This window comes from Arvicanthis niloticus, chromosome 4 (genome assembly GCF_011762505.2).
Source record: "Arvicanthis niloticus isolate mArvNil1 chromosome 4, mArvNil1.pat.X, whole genome shotgun sequence".
NCBI classification, from domain to species: Eukaryota; Metazoa; Chordata; class Mammalia; order Rodentia; family Muridae; genus Arvicanthis; species Arvicanthis niloticus.
Genome location: NC_047661.1, coordinates 46,149,913 through 46,175,137, shown reverse-complemented (window position 1 = coordinate 46,175,137; position 25,225 = coordinate 46,149,913). Strand labels below are relative to the sequence as shown.

The window sequence follows — 25,225 nt, the reverse complement described above, 5'->3', positions numbered from 1 at the left end:
AAGTTTAACACAGAACACACACACATGTGCACATACATGAGTGCACATACATGTTCAAAAGTGAGATCTAAATAAGGGTAGCAATTATTAGTCTAGATGCTACTTTATAGATGTCTACTTCCTATGTTTCTAGCATTAAAGTTAATGTAACTTGTTACAAAGCTTAATGAGATTGCTTGCCTACTTGGTGAATTCCACGGCAATCTATTGTCTCAACATGGGGATGGGGATGGGGATTGGCAGCACCTGAGGAATAACACCCAAGGTTGTCTTCTGGTCTTCATATGTACATTCATTCATGTGTACATTCACACACAAGTGGAACCCACCCCCAAAATTGGAACACTCATATAAAAGGTCTGGGTTTATCTCAGTAGTATTAACTCTTGCCTAGTATATGTAGGGCTTAAGGTTCAATCTCAGAGTAAAGGGGGGGAAAACCAAATAGAAATGCAAAGTTAATTATTTTTTTCTCAAATATAGAAACCAAAAACCTTACTGATTTCATACCTTTTGTCTTGGCCAATGTTCTATTACTGTGAAAACACATGATGATCACAGCAACTCTTATAATGGGAAGCATTTAATTGGGCTTACTTACCATAGCAGAGCTTTAGTCCATTATCATCATGGCAGGTAGCATGGTGACACACAGGAAGACATGGTACTGAAGAAGGAGCTGAGAGTTCCTACATCCAGATCCATAGACAGTAGGAAGAGAGAGAGAGAGAGAGAGAGAGAGAGAGAGAGAGAGAGAGAGAGAGAGAGAAGAAGAAGAAGAAGAAGGAGAAGGAGAAGGAGAAGGAGAAGGAGAAGGAGAAGGAGAAGGAGAAGGAGAAGGAGAAGGAGAAGGAGAAGGAGAAGGAGAAGAAGAAGAAGAAGAAGAAGAAGAAGAAGAAGAAGAAGAAGAAGAAGAAGAAGAAGAAGAGAGAGGAGAGAGAGGAGAGAGAGGAGAGAGAGCGAGAGCGAGAGCGAGAGCGAGAGAGAGCGAGAGCGAGAGCGAGAGAGAGAGAGAGCGCACACTATTTGGGCTTGCCTTGGGTTTTGTTTCTGGAACCTCAAAACTTACCCCCAGTGACACACTTCCTCCAACAAGGTAACAGCTACCCCAATAAGGCCACACTTCCTAATTCTAAGTAGTGCCATTTCTTGATGACTAAGTATTCATATATTTGAGCCCATGGGGGCCATTTTTATTCCAACCGACATAGTCTTGTAGGTTACTTCCTAAAAGCTTCACAATGCTAAAATGGCTGTGATAAACTTTACTCTGTATTCATTGAAATTGAGACTTTTACAGCAATGACAACACATGCCTGTGATGGCGGGATTTGGGAAGTGGAAGCAGGAACACTGAGAGTCCAAAACCATCCTAACAAGTACATATCAAGCTCAAGGCTGCCATAGGCTACATGAAATCCCCTCTCTAAAAAAACAGAAACAAAAAGGAGGGCAAGGCAAGATAGTCCATCCCTTAATCTCAGCACTTAGGAGTCAGAGGCAGGTGGATCTCACAGAGTACAAGTACAGCCTGGTCTACACGGTGAGTTTCAAGCCAGTTAGGACCATACAGTAAGACCCTGTTGCAAAAATAAGTAAGAAAAATAAATTGAGACTTTTGATATCACTTAAATAACACTATAAACTGATTTCGGCTCCAATTTTTGAGACAGGGTTTTGCTATGTAGCCATGGACGGCCAGGAACTTCACTTATCGACTAGTCTGGATTACAAGCAGGCACCACCACAACCAATTTGGTTCTTCTCTTTAACAAAGATTAGAATGGTTACTTCATGGTTACTGTTTTCTTTTAGTTAAATACATTAAACTAGGTGTGACGGCTCATTTATAAAATCCTAGGACTCTTGAAGTTAAGGCTGGAGTATGGCCATAAAGTTTGAGACCAGCCTGGATACATATGCTAGTGTGTGTAACCCAGGAACCAATATCAATACAATGAAAATAAAAAAAAAAAAATAATAAGCAAAGTCTCAAATTCCTGTGCACATGCAAAAGCTGGAGGGAGTGCTTACTGCTTGCTCACCAACCTAACTGCAGCTTCAAAGTACTCCTGTCTTCTGGTCTCCGTAGACACCTTATACCCATGTACACATTCATTCTCTCCCCTCCTCCCCAGACACAGAGGAAGGGGGAGGGAGGAAAAGGAAGGAAACAGGGAGAAGAAAATACGGGGAGTCAGCTAAATGGTTAAGCTGTAGAAAGAAGGAAAATGCAAAGGCAGCAAATGCACAAGGGGATTGAAAGTATTTTTTTAAATGAAGAAAGCATACACGTTTGTAACGGCGTTTGAAAACTGGCCAATTACGGATTCAATAAAATTTTTGGAAAACTTATTTCTTTAGTATCACTGAAGTACTCCAAGAGCTTTTAACAATCCACCAAAACCCAAAGAAGGAAGGTCACTTAAAATGCATAACTATGGATGACAAGAAAGGAGAAAGGTGGTTTCGAGAAGTTTCCATTGGCATAAAAATAAGATGCAGAGGATTGAAATTTACCTCCTTCACTCTGTGTATCTAGCGTTTCCCTACATTTCTTCCTTCACATTGGGGAACATGGACAGCCTTATTCGTTCTGTGTATTAGGTACCAGTGTTTCCATTTAGTCGGGCACAAAAGACCCACATCCTGACACCAAAGCTTAGTAACCTTTCTGGCAGGTTCGCAAAGCAGCAGCATTACTCAACAGTAAGCCAAGATGTACTGAATTAAATAAGTACAAACTCTCCTACAGACACTGCAGCCTTTGACCATGCACAATATTATTACCAAGGCTTATGTAAATCCAGAAAACCCGCGCTCACGTGGCGACGAGGGCCCAATGGCCGAGGCACACGAGTTCCACGCATGCGCATGCGCAAACGGAACCCGGGTAGTTAAGACGCTCCGTTCCTGGTCGCTCGGTACGCTAGCGTTATTCCTCCCTCCGGGTCAGAATCGAGGGAACTAATGGTTCCTAGCAAACGTTGTTTGCGGTCGCCGCCACGGGAGCTCGTTCTGATTCGCTGGCTTCGTCGAGAGGCACGGGACCCATTTTGGCGGGGAACCACTTCCCGAAGCGCGAGGCAGGAAGTTATCCTTTGCCTCTGGTGTCGGCTGAGGAGAGTGCCCGCTGCAGTGTCAGCGGAGATCTAGTGGCAGGTGGGCGGGCGGGCGTTCGAGTACCGCAGCAGTTAAGAGCCTGACTCCATCGCAGCGCCACGGCACGCTCCGCCAGCCTCGAGCCCGGTGCGGCTGCACGGGGAGCTCTTCCCGGCTCCCTGAAGTCGCTCCTGTGGGCAGCGACCCAGGCTTCGCCTGGGCCACCGGCCGGGGATCTGGCTCCCTGCTGCAAAACAGCGACTAGTCTCTCCGCGTCCGCCCTCCCGGCGTTAAACTACCGAGACGCTGGTCCAGAGAGGCTGCCTTGGACCTGGGACTAAACTGATCTAAAACGCCAGCCTCACGCTTCCAGACACCGGGCTCTGCGTCGTCTCTGATATGTCACCGACCATCTCCCACAAGGACAGCAGTCGGCAACGGCGACCAGGCATGTTCAGCCACGCTCTGGATATGAAAAGTGGCCCGCTGCCACCGGGCAGTTGGGATGACAGTCGCCGAGACTCGGTGGGCGGGGAAGGGGACCGGGAAGTTCTTCTAGAGGATGCCTGCCCTGGTGACTTCCCAAAAGCCCCGCGGAGCTATAAAGCCGAACTAAGTAGCATTTTGTTACTACTATTTCTTTACGTGCTTCAGGGCATTCCCTTAGGCCTGGCGGGGAGCATCCCACTCATTTTGCAGAGCAAAAATGTTAGCTATACAGATCAGGCTTTCTTCAGTTTTGTCTTCTGGCCATTCAGTCTTAAGTTGCTCTGGGCTCCCTTGGTTGATGCTGTCTACTTTAAGAACTTCGGTCGTCGCAAGTCCTGGCTTGTCCCTACTCAGTATACACTAGGAATCTTCATGATATATTTATCCACGCAAGTGGACCATTTGCTCGGAAATATTGATGGCAGAACACCGGATGTGGTTGCTCTCACTGTGACTTTCTTTTTGTTTGAATTCCTGGCTGCCACACAGGACATCGCTGTGGACGGTTGGGCATTAACTATGTTATCCCGGGAAAACGTGGGCTATGCATCGACGTGCAATTCTGTGGGCCAAACAGCTGGCTACTTTTTGGGCAATGTTTTGTTTTTGGCTCTTGAATCTGCTGACTTTTGTAACAAATATTTGCGGTCTCAGCCTCAACCCAGGGGAATCGTTACCCTTTCAGGTAGTGTACTTAAACTATTATACTGTTAGGTTTATTTTATGTTTATGAATGCTTTCGACGAAACATTAGATGGGAGCTCTTATTTGCTTGCATATATTTTTTACTTTTTTTTTCTTTTGCTTTTTGTTTTCTTTTGTTTTCTCGAGAGACAGAGTTTCTCTGTGTAGCCCTGGCTGTCCTGGAACTCACTCTTGTAGACCAAGCTGGCCTCGAACTCAGAAATCCCCCTGCCTGCCTCCCAAGTGCTGGGATTAAAGGTGTGCGCCACCACTGCCCGGCTATTTTTTTACTTTTAATGACAAGATATTTTACTTCATTTCCCTTTCAAATTAACACAATGCGATTCCTCCATTCTGAGAGTTCCTACTTTGCTCACAATCGCTTCTATAACATAGCCCATAACACAGCCTTGTTCTCTCTGCCTCCCTCCTAGTCTTGCTTTAAACAGTTCACACACACACACACTTTTTTTTTCTTCTTTTTATGAGAGAGAAAGTGTGACATTTGTCCTGCTTTTGGATTATTTCTGAATTCTGGCTACAGAATTTTTTTTTAAGTAAAGATTTAAAGATTTAGTTATTTTCATTTATATGAATACACTGTAGATGTCTTCAGACACACCAGAAGAGTAAATCGGACCCCATTACAGATGGTTGTGAGCCACCATGTGGTTGCAGGGAATTGAACTCAGGACCTCTGAAAGAGCAGTCAGTGCTCATAGCCACTGAGCCATCTCTGCAGCCCTGTTTACAGGATTTTTAAAAGGCTCTATATATCCAACTTGAGACTCAGACCTGCTTCACCCTTCTGAGTGTTAAAGCATGTGCCACTGCAGATGGCTTTTTAAATTTTACTGGGAATTTATATGACAGATACCTAAGTATGTTTTCTGTTTTATTAAAGTGTGCTTCTTTCAAGTATTCCTCATGCCAGCCCATTAACACAGTCATATTAGTCAACACTCTTTAGTGAATAGGGAAAAACAACCAATAGAATAACAAAATTCAGAGTTAAAGATCCATGGACATTTGACTGACACATGAGTATAAATTTTAAAAATGTAGGTGACATGGTTCTCCTTTTTCTTTTGTGTTTTGGTGAATTGAGATTTCTAGTTTTTTGCTTTTCAATCTTTTTCCACCTTTATTTAACAAGTCCCCAATTAGCCATCTGCTGAACAGGAAGGACAGTTAGTAGAAGCACTCTGGAATTGACTAAGTGGCATGATTCTAAGGGCCTCCTGCAAATAAAAACTGTCTGTGCCAACTAGGAACAGCAGAGATGAACATTGCAGAGGCCCAGAATAGCTGGCCATTGACCATGGTAGAGATAACAATTGACTTTCTTATTGGTTGAACCTTTATGTAAGCTAGTGTGATTTTTTTTCTTGTTTTTTTTTTTTTCTTTTTCATTTATTTTATTATTATTATTTTTGGTATAACTGAAATTTGAACTTTGTTCTCCAGAAGATTCTAAGATAGCTTACTTTAAGTTTTTTTTCTATCCATAGTGGACTTCTGATTTAGTTTCAAAAATTTCGAGTTAGTTTTTTATTTTAATGCTTATACATACCACATTACTATTTTTGAGGTTTCTGTAATTTGGTAATAATGTAACTATATTCTGTGTATTCTGCTTCTGTTTGTGTGTCCCTTGTTCTGGGAAATGAGCCCAGAGCACCTACATAAAAGGGAAGCCATTTTCAACTGTGCTAAGTCTCAATCCCATTAACTAGTGGGAGTTTTTCCTTTTTTCCTCTCTCAGTGCTTGAAATCTATTATTGACCTTTGTCTAGCCCTTAGTTTTCAACAGGAGTCTAGACTGGTCTTAGACTTCCATCCCCTAAGAATCCATGTAGTTAATTATGCACACTACGATGCCCAGTTTAACTACCCAGTGGTTTTGAGGAATTTAAAGAATGTGGAATCATAAGAAGGAAATATTGTTGCCTAGGTAGTTAAAGAGAAGATCAAAACACAATCTAGAAAATCTGTGTATTGGAAACCATAACTTGAAACAAAGAAAACAGCCAAGGGCTTGAGAGATGGCTCTGCTGATAAGAGATCTTGTTGCTCTTGCAGAGGTCTTGAGTTTGGTTCCCAGCACCCATCCAGTGGCTACATGCCTCTGTAACTACAGCTTTTCTGGATTTAGAACCCTCTTCTGGCCTGCACAGAAACCAAGAATGCAGAGTGCATTTACTTACATTTAGGCAAAATACTAATACACATGAAAGTAAGCAAACCTTTCTAAAAACATTTTAATTCTGTAATTAATTACAGATACTACAGAAGGAGTAGGAAGAACAGCATTTAGAAAGCAGTACTCTATAGATAGCAAATTGAGAATAGGAATGATGGGATAAGATAAAATCTTGAGGACACCAAACCTTGATTATATTGACTGGCTTTTTCATAGCTTCATAACAGTTCTGAACCTTTTCTCTTATTCCATTTGTTTTCCAAGAACCTCCAGAGGCAAAGAGAGACCCTTAAACAGCAAGGGATAAGTAATGGACAGGACAGAAGGATGATGGATCTGTTTCTTCCTTTTCTATGATGAAAAGACTGCTGTCAAAAGGCTGCTTAAAGATAGACGGACTTGGAGTTAGGTGCTTTTAGTTTTTAATCTGATATTTTACCTATAGTTGGTAAGAAGTTAGAGAAAGTCTCAAGGGAAACCTTAATATCTAACTAAGTGCTGATTGGATGAGGGGACAAATGTAACATTGTGATTCTCAACTATCTGAAAGCATCACCCACTTTTAGAATGCCTGATTCTTAAAAATGATAGGTTAAAGTTTTAATTTTTTTAACTGACCTAGGCTGAGCCACGGTGTGACTTCTGGGAACTAAACATAGGTCCTCTGGAAGAAAAGCCAGTACTCTTAATTGCTGAGCCACCTTTTCAGCCCCCATGTGACTTTTAAATTTGTTTTAAAATAAGTATGCATATATAGGAGTCAATCAGGGAAAAAGGGTATATTTCTTTGGAAAAAAAACCAGAATGGATCTAAATTATATATGTACTTGTAAAGCCCTACTTATAATCATTTTGAACAAGGAAGGAAGCGGACCAATATCTCCTTAATGATAAATTTGTGTTGTAATACTCATTAACTTTTTGTATAACAAAGCTTTTTAGAATTTAAGCAAGCCCAATTGGTTCATTACTAAATAGGTAAGTTATTCTTTTGTTTTTGTTTTTGTTTTTGTTTTTCTAATATTGGCTGTAATACATCATTTTGCATTCATGTGAGGCTTAAAGTATTGCACTGGGAGATAGCTCAGCACATGAAAAGTACTTGCACCTCAAGCCTATGACCTGATTTCAATTCCTGACACCCACAGTGGAAGGAGAGAATCTACTCCCAAAAGTTTTCCTCTGATCTTCACATGTACTCTGTGACATGTGTACCTGTACATACGCATAAACACAATAAGAATAATAATCAACAAAATATTGCCTTCAGTTCGGTTATATGGGGAGAAGTTAGGTGACCATTGAGGGGTCACCTTATGGTAGTACTTTGAAACAACCATATGCTAAAAATTCACTCAACTACACCAAAAATTCAAGTTTATGGTTTAACATTTTAAGAGTAAAATTTATCTTAGAAAATTAAAAACACAGGCTTGTTTTGTTTTTGTTTTTAACCTTAAAACTCAACTTTTGGTTCTGAGAGATAGGTCAAAAGTTAAGGGTCCAATACTACTCTTGCAAAGTACTAAAGTTTCGTTCTCAGTATCTGTGTTGGATTGTTCACAAACACCTGTAATTCGGGCTTCTAGAGATCTGGTGTCTGTGGCTGTCCTAGGCCCCTGCACAAAACATACATACACCCACTCACCTGTACACATAATTAAAAATAAATTTTAAAATTTGTCACCTTTTAGGGAGACACTAGAGAGATAAGCCAGCAGCTCTCTGTTTACTACTTTTCCAGAGACACTGATTAACTGCCTTTAACTCCAGCTCTGAGAATCAAGCAGCCTCATTTGGTCTCTACAGGTACCTGCACACACATTCCATACATTCAAAAGACAAACGCACATACACATAAGTAAAATTGAACTTTTTAGGTAAGTAATGCTCAACGTGAATAATATGAACCGTTTGAATTTATTCCTCTTTATGCCTCCAAAGAGACAAGTAATGAGCATGGTGAGTCTTTCCATATAGGCAAATATAGAAAGTTAGAACTTATCCTCAAATGTTAGTAACAGATGAAGCAGTAGATTCAGGGAAAATTAAAAACCAGAGACCCACCCCTCAGAAAGAAGGTTGTAAAGGCTTTTTCCTTTTTAACACAAAGCAAAGGGAAGAAGGCACTGGCTGCTCTCTTTACCAAGTAGTATCTGGGAAATGCTTTTGTATGACAGGCCCCTCTACACAGTATACTGTGTACTTAAAATATAATTTATTTCAAATATTTTCTGAAATTCACTTGGTTTTACGGGATGCTGGGGATTGAACCCAGGACCTCCTGTGGGTAAAGTGTACCGTGCACGTGAGCTGTAGCACTGTACTGCTAATATAAATTTACTGATGAGCCAATTGTAGGACCTCATTGATTACAAGGAGTGTCCTATTTTTACTTTTAGTGTATTCATAGGAACTGCTTTTAGTCGACAAAATAAAGATGATCATTTTGCTCCTAGAGAATTAAAAACACAAAACCTGAAACTCCTGAGTTTACTTACCCTTTTGGACAAAATTGTATATGTCTTACATTTACACATGCGTGTTATTAAATTTATTTTTTTCCTCTTCATTGTTTACACTGTTCTCACTGGTTGGAATGTAAGTAGTAATTAATTAACTCAACAAAGAGATAATTTTAGTATGTCTAAAAAAATTCAAATTTCTTTTCAATCATCTTAAATTGTCTTGGTTTTGAAAGTTTTCTTACTCCTAGTACAGTCTTCAAAGTTTGTCTCATTATGTTTTTAATTTATATTGTTAACTTTTTTTTTTTTGACAAGTTCTCTCATCTCCTTCCCTCCTCCTCTCACTTCCTTCCTCTTGCCCTCTCTTTTTCTCTGTAGCTCTGCCTGACCTGCAGTTCATTGTGTAGACCAGGCTGGCCTCAAACTCACAGAGATTGCCTCCCAAGTACATGGATTAAAGGTGTGCACCATGTGTGGCCAATACTTTTTTAAAATTTTCATTTTGTGTGTGTGTGTGTGTGTGTGTGTGTGTGTGTGTGTGTGAGAGAGAGAGAGAGAGAGAGAGAGAGAGAGAGAGAGAGAGAGAGAGAGAAAGGGGGGGGGCAATGTGAATGTCCAGCCCCAGGCCTGGCTTTTTAAAACTTAAAGTAATCGTAGACTCATAGAAGATTGCAAAGAAATGTTCAGAGGAGTCTGATGAAACTTTCTTCAGCTTTCTCTTGCCAGCATCATGCATATAAATAGTATAACATTAAAATACTGCTTTAATATATTAAGTCAAGCAAGAAGGCTCAGTGCCTAAGGATGCCTGAGGACCTGAGTTTTAATCTTTGTGATCCATATGATGGAGGAAGAAAGCTGACTTCCACAAGTAGTTCTCTGATCACTACACACGTACATACATGTACCTGCTCATAAATACGTAAATATCAAACCAGAAACTGATGTGGATATAAGCTATAGGCTTCTTTCAGATATCACTAGTTAAACATGGATGGGCGTATATATGATTGTGTGTGTGTTTCCATGCAGTTTTACTCCTTAAATATATATATACCCCTTTGTAACTGGTATGACAATCAGAGCTGATTGTTTAGTTCACCTTAAGGTTCCTTTGTGTTGTCATGCATGCCCTTCTTATCCTTAATCTGATTTTTTCCTTCCATCCTCCCTCCCTCCCTTCCTTCCTTCCATGGGAGGACAAAGTGAGTGAGACAGACTTACTTTGTAGCATAGCCTTCTTGGAATCATTACATGATTCTAGGATGAACTTGAACTTGTAGTGGTCCTCCTGTCTCAGTCTTCCAGATGCTGGGATTACAAGTATTAGCTACGAGCTGCGCTTGCTTTTGATTTTATGACTGTTACATGAGAAATGCTAGAAGAGATTGTGCAGTATATTTCCTTTGGAGAATAGCCCTCTTCAGTCAGAAGGAGCCAGCATTGCATCCTAGTGACTGTAGGCATCAGCATGATTTGTTTCTTGTTAGCTTTTACCCAGTAATGTGTGTGTTCTGTGTGTGTATAAGTCGGGGCACTTGTGCCACAGTATGCATGTGGGTTAGAGGACTACTACTTTCAGGAATTGGTTTTCTACTTCCACAGTGGGATCTTGGGATGAAATTCAGGCTATCAGGTTTGTGTGGCAAGCACTGTAACCTGCTGGACCACCTCAGTGTTCTCTGTTCTTTTATAGTAATGGGAAATGTTTTATTTATTAAACAAATATTGCATCACACATCCACAGGAGGATTCTGTGTACTTTCCAGTTTGGGACTTTTCATGTCTGAAACTGAGTCTTGATTCCTGTGATTCCTGTGATGCTGAGCCTTTGCAAGTCTACTTTCAGTATTTTCTAGCACAGATGGGCGTTTTGTTTTGGTTGGGGCAGTGTTAGTCTGTAGGCCAGGCTATCCCTACATTCATAGTCCTCCTCCACTAGCCTCTCTAGTACTGGGACTACAGGTGTGCACCACCATGTTGGACTGCTTATATATTTTATGTTTGTACTAATCCCCAGGGAATAACTCATTCTCTTTCTATGCTTGGTATTCTTGCTGTTTTTCATTTTAGTTACTTTCATAGTTTTACAGAATAATATGAATTATAAAGGAATGTTGGAACCTGATGTTATATTTTAGTTTTATGCAGCCTTGGATAGTCTGGAAGTTGCTGTGGAAACCAAACTGGCCTCAAATTAAGAAAGATCCACCTGCCTCTACCTCTGCCTCCCGCATATTGGGATTAAAGGTGTGTGCTACCATGCCTGATCCCAATATTTCTAATCAATCTCCCTATAAGATTGATGTTGGAGCATGTCAATAACATGAACAGTACCAGCCACTCTAAAAATACACTATGAGCTCCATAATGCCACTATATATGAAAATACATAAGATGAGTTCTTTAAAACATTTAAGATTGATATTTATTTGTGTATATGCATCTCTGTCTATGTGTACCTGTGGAGAGATCAGAAGACAACTTTTTAGAGTCAGTTCTCTTTTACTTTTATGTGGGTGCCAGAGGTTGAACTCAGGTAGTCAGACTCATAAAGTACCTTTACCAAGGCCCTCAACCTTGAGTTTCAAATGAGTTGTACTGCTTTTCTCCTGAATTTATAATGAACACTCAGGTGCTAGCCTTTATAGAAGTGTGTGTGTGTGTGTGTTTCTGAAACAGTGTTTTTTGTTTTTGTTTTTTTGTTTGTTTGTTTTGTTGTTATTGTTTGCATGATACTGTCTATACTAGAACTTGTTCTGTAGTTCATGCTGGACTGAAACTCGAGATTCAGCCTGCCTCTGCCTCCCGGGGACTAGGTTTAAAGGCATGTGCAGCACCATTTGGCTAGCCTTTGTACTTTTATTCATCAGTAGTGAATTGCTACATACTCTTAATTTCTGCATTCATGGGTACATTAGGCAAGTTTTTGTAGGCACTTGAGAATGTGTAGTCAAAACTCATGCTTGTGAAAGTTTGACATGAGCTTTGTCATCTTGGTCTTGCATCAGTATACAGTCATGTTACAGAGCGGATGGCATATATATAGTGAATGTTATACTGTGCTATGGAAGTGATGTTAATAAGCAGTAGGCAAATGGTCAGGGTGTTTAATGATTATGCTTGCAGCAGTGACTAAGCCTTTCTTTCTGAGCTGTTAACTTTTCCCTCTGCTATATATGTGAAGTGCAGAGACTGAATTCTGGCTCTGTGAGTGTCCTATTATTCATGCTGTTCTTTTTCCCTTAAAACGCAAGGAAATCAGAAGTAGTTTTACCTGTGCATATTGCAGAATCTTGTTTAATTTATTAACATTTTTCTGTTGGCAATGGAATAAAAGAATTTATTCTTTAATGGAAATGATTTCTTTCCATTAAAATCATTAAGATGTCCTAAGCAAATTGTTTTTCCTTGCAGTTTTCCTAGAGAAATGAATCTCCTAAAATATAACTGGGACATCTTTAGTTTTCATTCAACTCTTAAGCAAAAGACTTTTAATTGGACTTTCTGTTGTTAGCCCTTATAAACCACCACCAAAGGCTTTCTTAATGAATACTGGTATAAGTGAAACTTTCTAAAAAAAAATCATCATTTGTCTCAATTTAAGATTCATTTGTATTATTTTTAATCGTGCATGTGTACATGTGAGTATATGCATGTAAGTGCAAGTGTCTTTGGAGGCCACAGACAACACTGGAGCTGGAGTTACAGGCCTGGGAACACTTTGAGACAAATGTGTTTGGGTCTGAATGAAGGGGAGTGGTCAACTCCAAAGCCAGTTTCTCAGTGAGCTCCACCAGCACATGACAGATTACCATATAATGTATATTACAGAGAGGACATGTGTGAACATGCTGTGCTCATTTACAGTGTATGCTGTGTGCTCTGTTACCTTCCCTTCTAGCTGTGATGAAGAGTCTTCTAGGACACTATTCTCTCCGACCAATATGTCTGTTAAAGCTCCTTCAGTGGAACAATACAGTGTACCTGGTCTTCATTTCTCATTTACAGATACTGCAAGGAGGTTAATCTTAAAGAGATTAACATGCTAAAATGTATAGAAATAGGAAATGAAATATCTGAGCTGGCAAGAGCTCAGTGGATACTTATCATGCAAGCCTGGCCATCTGAGTTCAACTCATAGAACCCACAGCAGAGGCAGACTTTCCAAAGTTGGTCTTTGACCTCTTTATGAACTTGCATCTGCACTCTCACACACACACTCAAGGGACTGGGAGGAAATCTGATACAAATAACCATGTGATTGATTTGGGAAGGGGTATTTAGTTTTATTTTAAAGCAGGGCTACATGTACCCAAGGCTGGCTTTAAACTCACTGTCTAGTAAAGATCCTTCTGGCTATATCTCCCACATGCTAGAATTATAGGTGTGTTCCAGCACGCCTGGCTATTTTTCTTTTTTGAGACAGAGTCTTGCTCTGTGTTTCAGACTGGCCTTGAATTAACTTTGTAGCTCAGGTTAGCCTCAAACACTCTTACCTCAGTTTCCTGAGTGCTGGGGTTGCAGGTTTGCACCACCATGCTTAGTTCAATCATGCATTCTTTATCATCTGAATTGTCATAATTTAGCACGACAAATGCTTGGATATGTAAGTGTAACTAATGAACCTTATGAGCTATGAAAATCATTTTCTTCACCTACCTACTTCTTTCTCTCTATAAAGTGACAAGATGGGCATACAAAATTCAATTACATCTCTAACCCCCATACTCTACCCAGGATATGTATGAATCAGTTTTGAGTCTCTATGCATAACTGAGTCACGACTGTTTCATTTGTTTGCTATGCCTCAAACCTAAAGTTTATAGCATAAAATTTAAAAATAAAAATATTAGATTAAGAAAAATTGTGTTTTATTTAGTATTAATGAAGTTAATTTTCAAAAAATTAATTATAAACTAAAACACTCTTAATTTCAGATTTTCTATTTTTCTGGGGAACCGTATTTTTAGTAACAACAACATTAGTAGCTCTTCTGAAAAAAGAAAACAGAGAAGCATCAATAGTAAAAGAAGAGACACAAGGAATCACAGACACTTACAAGCTGCTGTTCTCAATTATAAAAATGCCAGCAGTTCTGGCATTTTGCCTTCTGATTCTAACTTCAAAGGTAAGAGATTTTTAAACAAATTTATCATTATCATGGAATACTTTCAATGTCTTTTCATAAGTCCTTTTCTAATACCATAGAATTTAACAATGCAAAGCATTATTTCCTGCCTACTAAATATATTTCTAAAGTAATAATATCAAATATCACTTTTAAGTAAGCTTTATGTCTTGGAATCTTGAAGAGTTATGTCCATGTGAAGATACTGTTTCGAATAGTAATGGTTGTAATGAGATGATAACCAAGAAGCTTTCTACTGTTGTAAGGAACATGCCCTTAATACTAAGTCTGAGAATGTGGCTTACAAAGATGAAGAAGTGTATGAGTATTTACGCTATTTAAAAACCTATTGAATTATATTTTAAAATACTGAAAGGAAATCTACCATAAGACAAATGAGATTACTGGTGACTTATATTCTTTATTAAGATGTCTTTACTTATCTGGGTGGTGGTATAGCCCGCACCTTTAATCCCTTGGGAGGCAGAGGCAGGCAGATCTCTGTGAGTTTGAGGCCAACCTGGTCTTCAGAGTGAGTTCCAGGACACCCTGAAGCCAAGGACAGAGACAGCCAAGGCTACAGAGAGAAAGACTGTCTTGAAAAAGCAAACAAAACAAAAGAAGAAGAAGAAAGGTAAACAAATATATTTTGTCATAATAGCCTGTAGCCTATTCCCAACATCTATACTTTTACAGTGTTTTCTTTTGAAATCCATCTATATGAACACTCTACAGCTGTCTTGTGACAGGCCTTGTTTTCATTTTAATAAGGTCTTCTCTTTAATAATGGAAAAATAAAGTTAGAGGACAGGTTTGTGAAAGATAACATATTCAGTCATGTCATTTAGAAATGTACATATTTTGGCATGTTTATTTTATATTATTTTTTCAGTACAGTCTCACCATCTAAACTAGACAAGCTCTTTGCTTATCTAGAACTCAACATATAGACAAGGCTGGCCTTGAACTCAGAAATTTTGCTGCTTCTCTACTTTTGAAGCGGGGGTTTATTCTTTTTGAGCTCCTTGCTCCTTCCTTTTCTCTGTTATATTTATGCATGTATCTGTATATACATGTTTCATATATGTTTATACACACAGTTTAAAAGTTAAATTGAATTATACTATATTTAATTTTATAGTTATTTTGTCTTAACTCCAAATAATTCTTGTATCATTCGATATTTTTAATTATGTTACATTAAGTATTATTACATTAATAGCAATAGTATGTATATTTGTCTGTGGTTTTTTTGTTGTTTGTTTTGTTTTTGGGTTTGGGGTTTTTTGTTGTTTGCTTGTTTGTTTGTTTGTTTTTGAGACAGAGTCTAATTTTGTAGCCCTAGCTATCCTGTCCTGGAACTCACTCTGAAGACCAGGTTGGCCTCAAACTCACAGAGATCCAGCTGCCTCTACCTCCTAAGTGCTGGGACTAAAGGTGTGCGCCACTACAACAAGCTGCTGTGGGTTTTAGGAGACAATGTCATGTAGCTCAGGGCTGTTGTTGGACTCAGTGTGTAGCTGCTGATGACCGTGAATACTTTTTAAAAGATTTGTTTTTATTTTATGTATGTGTGTGTATGTTGCCTTCATGCATACCTGTGTACCACATGTATGCCACACTTGTCGAGGCAAGAAGAGGATGTTGGATCCTTTGGAGCTGAAGTTACAGATGATTGTGAGTTGCCATGTGGGTGCTGGGAACTGAATCCTGGAAGAGAGCCAGGGCTCTTACAGTCACAAGCTTTCCTAAATAATTTAGATGTATATTTCCTAAGAACAAAACATCATTTAAGAGAAATGGTAGCTCACAGTTGGTAGTGGAATACATTTGAAACTGAGATCAGAAAGGAGTTCAGGGTCACCCTCAGCTTTATAGTTGAGTTCCTTGACAGCATAAAATCCTGTCTCAGAAAACAAGCAAAACAAATTCAATATAGTTCAGTGAATAATTAAAACCTTTTAAATCATGTTAGGTACCTTAATTTAACTGTCATAGTTAGGGCTTCCATTGCTGTGACAAGATGCCATGGCAACTCTTATAAAGAAAACACTTAACTGGGGCTGACTTAAAGGGCCAGAGGTTTAGTCCTTTATCATCATGACACAAAGCATGATGCTTGAAGGGAGACATGGTGCTAGAGAAGGAGCCAAGAGTTCTATATTTTGATTCACAGGAAGCAAGAAGAGGTACACTGGGCCTGCCTTGAGCATTTGAAACCTCAAAGCCTACCCCCCAGTGGCACAGTCCTCCAAAAAGGCCACCTACTCCTACAAGGCCACACCCCCTAACAGTGGCAGTCCTTAAAAGCCTGTGGGGGCATTTTCATTCAAACCACCACACTAACCATAGCTTATATCTTAGTTTTACCTATTGTTCAGAAAATGGTTTTTCTCATTTCATGCTTCCTGGCTGTGATCCAATTCAGGGTCCTCTTCAGCATGCTGTAGGTTGAAGTTTGACTGTAACTTTGATATTTCTTTGTTTGTTTGTTTCTAAGAATACAGATCTGTTTAGAGAGAGGCATGGTGGCTACATGTCTAATCTCAGCATCCAGGAGGTTGAAGCAGAAAGATCACTTTGAGTTTCATGTCTACTAGGCCATCCTGGGTTACACAGTTCCAGGTCAGCCTGTGCTACAAGAGAGACTCTGTTTAAAAACAAATAAGCCAAAAAAACCAAAACACCACCAAACAAAAACTAAAGACTAGATTTCTCTAAAGTAAACTTCTGTTTACATTTCAATTTATGTTATATTCAGTTTATACAGATTGGTAGGAATATCTCAGAAATAACATTTCATTGTTTTCAGGGAATTATATGGGATCCAGATAATGGTGTTATTCCCTATTGTTTCCTATCCTTTTGGTTACTTTGTTACTACTTTGGGAAATTACTGTTTCCTTTTGAAACCAAGAAGATCCTTAAGACTGTCTCATCTCAGACTGCCTGCTGATTTTATCATCCTTACTCTTTATTGATGCTTTTAAGAATTAATCAAATTTTACTTTTTTTTTTTTTGCCTTTTTTTTTTTTTTTTTTTTTTTTTTTTTTTCTTCAAGCTAGGGTTTCTCTGTGTAGCCCTGGCTGTCCTGGAACTGGCTCTGTACAGACCAAGCTAGCCACAAACTCACAGAGATTCACCTGCCTCTGCCTCCTGAGTACTGGGCCTAAAAGGCATGTACCACCTTTCTAATATATTGTTATCTTAAAATTGGTTTTGAAATGTTAGATATACTTAGAAATTTTTATTCTAGTTTATAAAATATCATCAAAAAATATGTGGCAGTGATTCTTCATTTGAATCAAATTTATTTATAGATAACCAGAGACTAATAAATGTATGATACACAAAGCAATAAGTAAATTTTTTTTTAACTTGTAATAGATTGAACTGGTGTTTGTTGGTTTTGTTTTGTTTGTTTGAAAACAGGGCCCTGGCTATCCTAGAACTCATTTTGTAGACCAGGCTGACCCTGAATTTACAGAAATGTACCTGCCTCTGCCTCCTAAATGCTGGAATTAAAGGCATGCCACTTCCACCAACTGTGTTTTGTTCCGTTTGCTTTTTTCAGACAGGGTCTCACAGTGTAGCCCAGGCTACTCACTATATAAACCAGGTGGCCTAGAATTCACAGCTGCTACCACCTCCTAAACACTGGAATTAAAGCCTGGATTTAACTTTTTCAAAGTGAAAATTTAGTTGTAATTAAAGCTATCTACAGTTGTACCAATATTGCATTTTCTATTGTTTTCAGTGCATAATATTAGTAAACCATAATGAAAAATATACCTTCTATAACTTGGCAGCTGTGCACTTGTGACTGACAGGGGTCAGTGATGAAATTGAAGGTTTCTAGGACTTGCAGGTGTTTCTGACAAGGCGACTCATGTGTCAGAAGCTCAGCCACTTCTGTTTTATGTTGCAGATTGGCTTTTCTGCAGCAGATGCCGTGACAGGCCTGAAACTGGTAGAAGAGGGAGTGCCTAAAGAGCACCTGGCCTTACTAGCTGTCCCAATGGTCCCTCTGCAGATAATCCTGCCACTTCTCATCAGCAAGTACACTGCAGGTCCCCAGCCTCTGAATATATTTTACAAAGCCATGCCCTACAGGTAACTACAGAGTTTGCTAACTAACAAGTTGTCTTCAGCATAGTACACATCAGGGTAGAGCATGTAGGTGAAACTGGGGAGGCATGAACATCTTCAGTGTCAGTGTCATTTGTGTGCACTTTTTCTTTTTAGTCTTCTAGCACATCCTTTTGTTGGTGGGAGGGGGGGACGTATTTTTGTTTTGTGATTGTCATTTTGAACAGTGTCTCAGAATGTAGCTTTGGTTGTTCTGGAGCTTACTGTGTAGACCAGGCTGGCCTCAGAGATTCATTTGCCTCTGCCTCCTGAGTCTGAGATTGAAGACATGTGACACCATGCTTGGGTCTAGCCATTTTTAATACAGGTTATTCTTTAACCTAAAGTGGATGTCAACTCAGTGTTTCTCTTTTTGTAGATTGTTGCTTGGATTAGAATATGCCCTACTTGTTTGGTGGACTCCTAAAGTAGAGCATCAAGGAGGATTCCCTATATATTACTATATTATAGTGCTGCTAAGTTACGCATTACATCAGGTAAGCTGAGGTAAAGTGCTGCTTGAACTAACGGTGTACCTGTGTGTGCATGATATGCATATGATTATGTAAGTATGACGTAAAGGCCAGAGCAGGATGTTGGCTATCTTACTCTAATCCATCTTCTTATTGCCTTGAAACAGGGTTCCTCAGTAAACAAGGAAGCTTGCCATTTTCACTAGCCTGGCAAGCCAGTGAGCTCTTTGGTGATCTGTCAGTCTCTGCTCCAAAAGCTGGAGTTACAGGCACCCACTCACCCACTCATGGGTGAGGATGTGAACTCAAGACCCCATGGTTGTAGAGCAAGCTTTTTTATATACCGAGCTATCTTCTAGTCCCCAAAGAAATATTTTCATAGCTACTTTAATAAAATTGAAGGTTTCCATGTGAGTTTGACAATAAAGTAATTTGATGGTGAATTTGTCAAATATCTTTCAACTTTGTGAGATTTAGTCATGAAAAGGGAGTTTATCCACTAATGTTTTTTTATATTGATCATTTATTAAGAATTTGTTATACTTAAAAATCTAGTCCAACTAAGTTTACTCCTACTAAGTATACCTTGGTCTGTTCTTAGATGTAGGGGGGAGAGTTTTTGTTTATTTTTGTTTTTGAGACAGATTCTGCCCATATAACCAGCTTAGGTTTGAACTTACTATATAGCTTACGCTGGCCTGAAACTAGAACTCACATTCATTTTCCTGCCTCATGCCAGTCTTCCAAATGCTGGGATAATAGGTGTAAGCAACTAACTATACATGGCTCAGATTTGGATTCTTTCTTTAATTTTCATTGTCTTAAGATAGAGAGATGGATACTAGATTTAAGGTTGTAGTCTTTGACTTAGGTGTTGTCTTAAAAAACTTAGTGTGAAATTTTTTTGGCAGTGTATGATAAATTGCCTTCTCTTATGTATGCTTGCAGTCCACAGAGGAAGGGGGCTCTACTCTGCTTTAACCTCACTGAAGTTGCTGTTTCAGAAGAGGGGTTAAATTCTAAATATAAGTGACTCAAGTAAACGGCAGAGGCCAAGCAGTAAGTTTTGGTATTCAACCATAATATTGCTAATATATATTAAAGAGTCACTGAATTTTTTTTAATAAAACCTAGTCTAAATCTTTTGAAAGTAAGATATATATTAACTTCTTGGGTTTTGGCTGAAACCTTAAATAGTCTTAACAGGTTTTTTTTTTTCCCCACACAAATAATTTAGAATCCAGGTATGGTAATACCACACGTGTAATCCCAACATTTTAGAGGTGGAGGCAGGAAGACCTGGCTTCACTGAATAGTGAATAGAAGGCTAACCTGGGCTACATGAAACTGTCTCAAAAAACAAAAGACAACAAAACAAACAGAAACAATCAATAAAAGAGAATTCCTTGGTGGATCATATGTAACCAACCATATGTTTGTAAAATTATTAAGGTTAAGGCCAGTGTGTCAAATAGTTTTCTTTGGTTTTTTTTGTTTGTTTGTTTGTTTGTTTGTTTTTTTACAAAGTTAATGCTAGGCACAGAATAGAAATTTAAAAAGTGTTTGGTTCAGTCACTACCTCATTGTCTACCCAAGGAAAGAAATGTAATGGACTGTGTTATAGTCCAAAGGCTTATCTTTTTAGCTTTTGCTTTTCTTGGAGAACATTTCAAAGCGTAGTCAGAGAAGCTTAGGCAATCACACAGGCTTTAAGGAAACATGAGGAATGATGCATGACATATGACGCATGGCAGTAGTGTCGTCACTTCTGATGTCTTGTGCGGAAGCAGCTGTCCTGAGTGGTGACCGTAACTGAGTAGGTCAGGCCAGAATTGTTGCCACTTGTGGAATCTAAAGGTATCAGAAAGTTATATTAAAAAGTTATATTAAAGTTATCAGAAAGTTTATCTTGAAAGGCACTTATTGAGTTTTGTGGACTTTAGTGTCTGCAGTCTAATGTGACTTACTCCAGCACTGAGCTGCTCCCTCCTGGCTCTGCATTCACTTTGGAATTCCTTTTTTGTAAACACCTCGTAGAACACTGCTAAGAGGGATATATATTATCATGCAAATAATTTCTATCTTTCTAATGAAGGGTTAATTTTTGTCCCTTTTTTGATTATTTTGAGATAGTGTCCCAGGCCAGTCTTAAACATGAAATCCTCCTGCGTCTTTCTTCCAGGTACTAGGATTAAAGATGTCTGTCTCCATTCCTGTCTCTCAATTTTTATCTCCCAAGGTTTCTTTTTCTCTCTAGTTTGTGTTATAAATTTTGAAATTATATTCTTCAATATCATTTATCACTGTTTTTAGAAATATAACTGTATATATCCATGTTTTGTTGTGTTTATATCTATAATGAAGATATATAAATGTATATATAAGCATATATTTGGGTACAGAACACACAGGAGTTTGACTTTTTCCTGTGTGCTCTTCCTTACCTCTTACTTGGCTGTCTATAGTAGAATGAGGCTTTTCCCTTTGTCCTAGGAGTGCAGTGTGCACCTCTAGTGTGTTTTATCTTAGCTCTTTATTTCCAGTTTCTCCAGCATACACTACATTCAAGAGAATAGTAGTATTTTTTAAAATTCATCCTTATATTCTCATGTTCTTAAAGTATTGCTTATAGTATGTACTCAAATGTTTGTTGGCTTGACTTCAGTAAAAATTATGAAAATTTAATTTTTATGATTTTGATGTTCCTAATTTAAAACAGTTTTATAAGTCTGGTCATAGAAGTCAGAAAACAGGGCTCTCCAGTTTATGCTTCCTGTTTGGTGTGCCACCCCTACCCCACCCCCTTGCTGTAGGTAATTGTGGCTGGAAAACGCAGGGTTCCTCACACCAGGCTGTGGGTAGTTGTCTGGGAAAGCTCTGGGTTCCTTCCAGGGGGAAGTTAGGCCCAGCTGCTGTGGCTCCACGGTTCCTCACGGTGCAGCCCCAATGACTCGACAGGAGAAAGTCCATGGGTTTTTACAGTCTTTAATGTCATGGCAGATGGTGGATGGATCTGGATGCACCTCCCCCCCCACCCCCCAAAACCCAGGGCAGACCTGAGTTAAATAGGGAAGGAGAGAGGGGGCGAAGGGCTGGGGAAGAATGTTTAATTGACTCCATCCTCTAGCCTTCAGGTACCTTATTAGTATGTGAATCTCCCTAGGGCCTGAGGCCTGTTCCTCCTGACTGTTGGCCATAGACCTCTCTGTGGGAGTGGTTGTTGGAGGGCTGAAGCTAAATGAAAAGAACCAGGGCCTGGGAGCAGAGCTGAACTCCTGCCATCTGATAAAGGTTCCAGGGTTCCAAGCTCATGATAGACTAAGCACCCAGCTGCTTCTCACAGCCCACCGCCCCACACCTTGCCTCCCCTGCTTAATCCTGTGTATTCTTCCCACCCACCCTCAAAAAAAGAATGAAAAGAAGAAAAGAAAATCTCCTTCCAACTTTCTGATATTCGCTTCTTCTCGCAGGTCACTCTGTACAGCATGTATGTGTCAATAATGGCTTTCAATGCCAAGGTCAGTGATCCTCTTATTGGAGGAACATATATGACCCTTTTAAATACTGTGTCCAATCTGGGAGGAAACTGGCCTTCTACGGTGGCTCTTTGGCTAGTGGATCCCCTCACAGTGAAAGACTGTGTAGGAGCTTCAAACCAGAATTGTCGGACACCTGATGCTATCGAAGTAAGTGAGATTTAGTTTTAGATAACCATGTATAAGTTTTGAGATTTACTATGTCTAAAAATCACATATACTCATAGTTTCTAGTATGGAAATATATGCATTTTATCTCTATTATAATTAAGAGTAACTACAAATTAGTATCAGTAAGACTAGCTTAGTAAAGGTGCTTCTCAGCAAAGGAAGACATTCTCCCATGCCGAAGGTCACTGAACTGTGTAGAAATGTAAAAATAATAGCTAACTTTTGCAGTGCTAAGAAAAGGACTCTACTGGCTTCTTAAACACAGCAACTGTAGCTAAAGCTGAATGCAGAATGATTCATTGGCAAATTACTTCGAAGTAATATTACTCTTGGGTCAGATATGCCGAGGCAGAAGGATGCCGGTCTCCATGAGCTCCAGGCCAACCTGGAGTGCCTCCATAAGGAGTGCCATACTACCCAGTCTACACGGTGAGACCCTTTTCAGAACAACCAAACAATTTTGCCTACTTCTATAATAAATTCATTAGAAATCTCTTCACTGTTCCAAATATGAATGAGTCCATTTTGAAAATCACCATTATTTGTAATAAGTGCTCAAAAATGTTTTTAATCTGTTTGTAGTACTGAAGAAATTAAGTTTTATGAACATAGTCAGACAGTGGTATATGATTATAATCCCAGCACTTGGTAGCCTGAGGCAGGAAAATTGTGAATTTGAGGCTAGTCTATTTTTCGTTTGTTTTTTTTGTTTTGTTTGGTTTTTTTTGTGGTTTTTCGAGACAGGGTTTCTCTGTGTAGCCCTGGCTGTCCTGGAACTCACTCTGTAGACCAGGCTGGCCTCGAACTCAGAAATCCGCCTGCCTCTGCCTCCCAAGTGCTGGGATTAAAGGCGTGCGCCACCACCGCCCAGCTGTCTATTTTTTAGAAAAGCCTGAGCCACATATCAAGACTTTGTCTCAAACCAAAGAAAATGAAATAGACTTCAATATATCTTACCATTTGAAATAAATGAAATACTGAAATATTTTCTCAAAATGTACTTGATTAATCTCCTTAATTACAAAGTAGGAACATTGATTATTGAATGTTTCTGTATAAAACAAAATCACAGAATATGGGCCCCGAATTAACTCAATTGGTATAATGCTCACCTAGCGTGCCCAGAACTCTGGGACTTTTACCTACAACCAAGCTTTGTGATGTGATACATGCCTAAAATCCCATCACTGGAGAGGCAGAAGAGACTCAGAAGTTCACGGTTATCCTTAGGTACATAGTTTGAAGCTAGCTTAGGCCATCTGAGACCCTGTCTCAATAAAGCAAGCAATAAGGAAAAAAAAAGTTATAGAATATTTGTAATTTTATTTTTATAGCTTTGCAAAAAACTTGGTGGCTCGTGCGTTACAGCTCTGGATGGTTATTACGTGGAATCCATTATCTGTGTTTTCATTGGATTTGGTTGGTGGTTCTTTCTTGGTCCAAAATTTAAAAAGTTACAGGATGAAGGACCATCCTCATGGAAGTGCAAAAGAAGCAACTGATGCCGACATTACTGGACATTCTAGAAGGTAACTTTAGCTTAGTTTTACTGAGAAAGCTATGATAATCAGTGTATAGGAGTGTAAAATATCATTTTAGGAAATTTTTAATTTAAAATGCCAAATAGTTGAAAAATACAGATTTCTTTGTATGTTGGATTATATTTTTCCTTGCCTTACCAACGTATTTAAAGTTTACTTAAGGCTAGGAAACAACCCTTATGGTTGTATATTACTTGATTTCTGTTAATTTACTGACCAAAGCATATTTTAAGCTGCAATGGAATAGTCATGGGTGGTCACCATGCTGTCAAGTATTGTTGTTAGTGCCTGTCATCAGTCGTATTTAACATTTTGGTACACTGTATCAAGTGGGGCAAAGCTTAGCATTCAGGTACTGACTAACTACTTTAACCTTATTGAAAGTTAATTCTCACTTTAAATTGTAAATTTGTAAAAATTTATGTGGAATTTGATGCAAAGAAAATGTAGACTACTAAAACATTAAGTTGTTTTTCTGACTGTAACCACATTGTACAAATGAATCTGTTAAAAATAACTATTTTAAATGTACTTTTTGCTTTTGTAAGCATGAAAGATTTATAAAAAGATTATTCAAACTATTTTTTTATAAAATGAGAGCTATGGTTTTTAAATTATTGATTTCCCTATCTCTCCCTCCATTTTGGGGAAGCTATTTTGATTTCTTGTTAACTCTTATCCTAGGTTTACATATGATTTTGTTACAAGTGCATCATGGCACACAGACAACTAATGAGGGGATCAAGTTTGTGGTGTGTATGTGATTATGGCTGAGTTGTAAAATAAAAATTTAATGTCATTCTTACTGTAGTTTTTTTTTAAATTACCGTGAGAAGAAAATGTAAACTTACAATTAAATAAAATTTAAATGAGTAACACTATAAATCTCAAAGCAGTTGTTTTATAAAAAGAGATTTTTTTGTGCCTTTGACAAATTAAATTACTCTGTAGGAGATTATTTCTTAATCTTTTTTTTCTTAATCTCAACTAAGCATTTTATTAGTAAAAAAGTTTCTATAATTACTTTATGCCAAGTCAGGAGTGGTATTTCTGTTTCTGAAAACACATGATGGACTGGAGAAGTGGCTCAGTGGTTAAGGTCACTGACTGTTCTTCTAGAAGTCCTGAGTTCAATTTCCAGCAACCACATGGTGGCTCACAACCATCTGTAATGGGATCTGATGCCCTCTTTTGGTCTGTCTGAAGACAGCTACAGTTTACTTATATACATAAAATAAATAGACCTTATTTTACACAAACACACACACACAAGTGTAGAGAGTACTCAACTCATTTGT

At 38.8% G+C, this 25,225-nt stretch overlaps 1 protein-coding gene across 5 annotated transcripts; it reads left to right on the top strand.

The window, feature by feature from the left end:
* The first annotated feature begins 3,074 nt into the window (after positions 1-3,074).
* Positions 3,075-24,726, top strand: Slc33a1 (solute carrier family 33 member 1). Of its 5 annotated transcripts, XM_076932473.1 has the most exons (8): positions 3,097-4,276; positions 13,887-14,077; positions 15,713-15,754; positions 18,007-18,191; positions 18,586-18,703; positions 22,150-22,365; positions 23,721-23,915; positions 24,612-24,726. In XM_076932473.1, exons 1-7 carry the CDS (start codon positions 3,502-3,504, stop codon positions 23,886-23,888), a joined length of 1,695 nt encoding a protein of 564 aa, XP_076788588.1. In that variant the 5' UTR covers positions 3,097-3,501; the 3' UTR covers positions 23,889-23,915; positions 24,612-24,726. The 5 variants fall into 5 exon arrangements, with proteins under 5 accessions (XP_034356835.1, XP_034356837.1, XP_076788588.1 ...); XM_034500946.2 differs by lacking the exon at positions 15,713-15,754 and having other exon boundaries at positions 3,087-4,276; XM_076932472.1 differs by having other exon boundaries at positions 23,721-24,726.
* The last annotated feature ends 499 nt before the right edge of the window (positions 24,727-25,225 follow it).

What these genes read in the sequence shown, in the direction of transcription:
- Slc33a1 (XM_076932473.1), top strand. Translation starts at nt 3,502, where the DNA reads ATGTCACCGACCATCTCCCACAAGGACAGCAGTCGGCAACGGCGACCA. An exon ending in GGGAATCGTTACCCTTTCAG is followed by an intron (nt 4,277 to 13,886) that starts GTAGTGTACTTA and finishes TCTTAATTTCAG; the next exon opens with ATTTTCTATTTTTCTGGGGA. An exon ending in GGACACCTGATGCTATCGAA is followed by an intron (nt 22,366 to 23,720) that starts GTAAGTGAGATT and finishes TTATTTTTATAG; the next exon opens with CTTTGCAAAAAACTTGGTGG.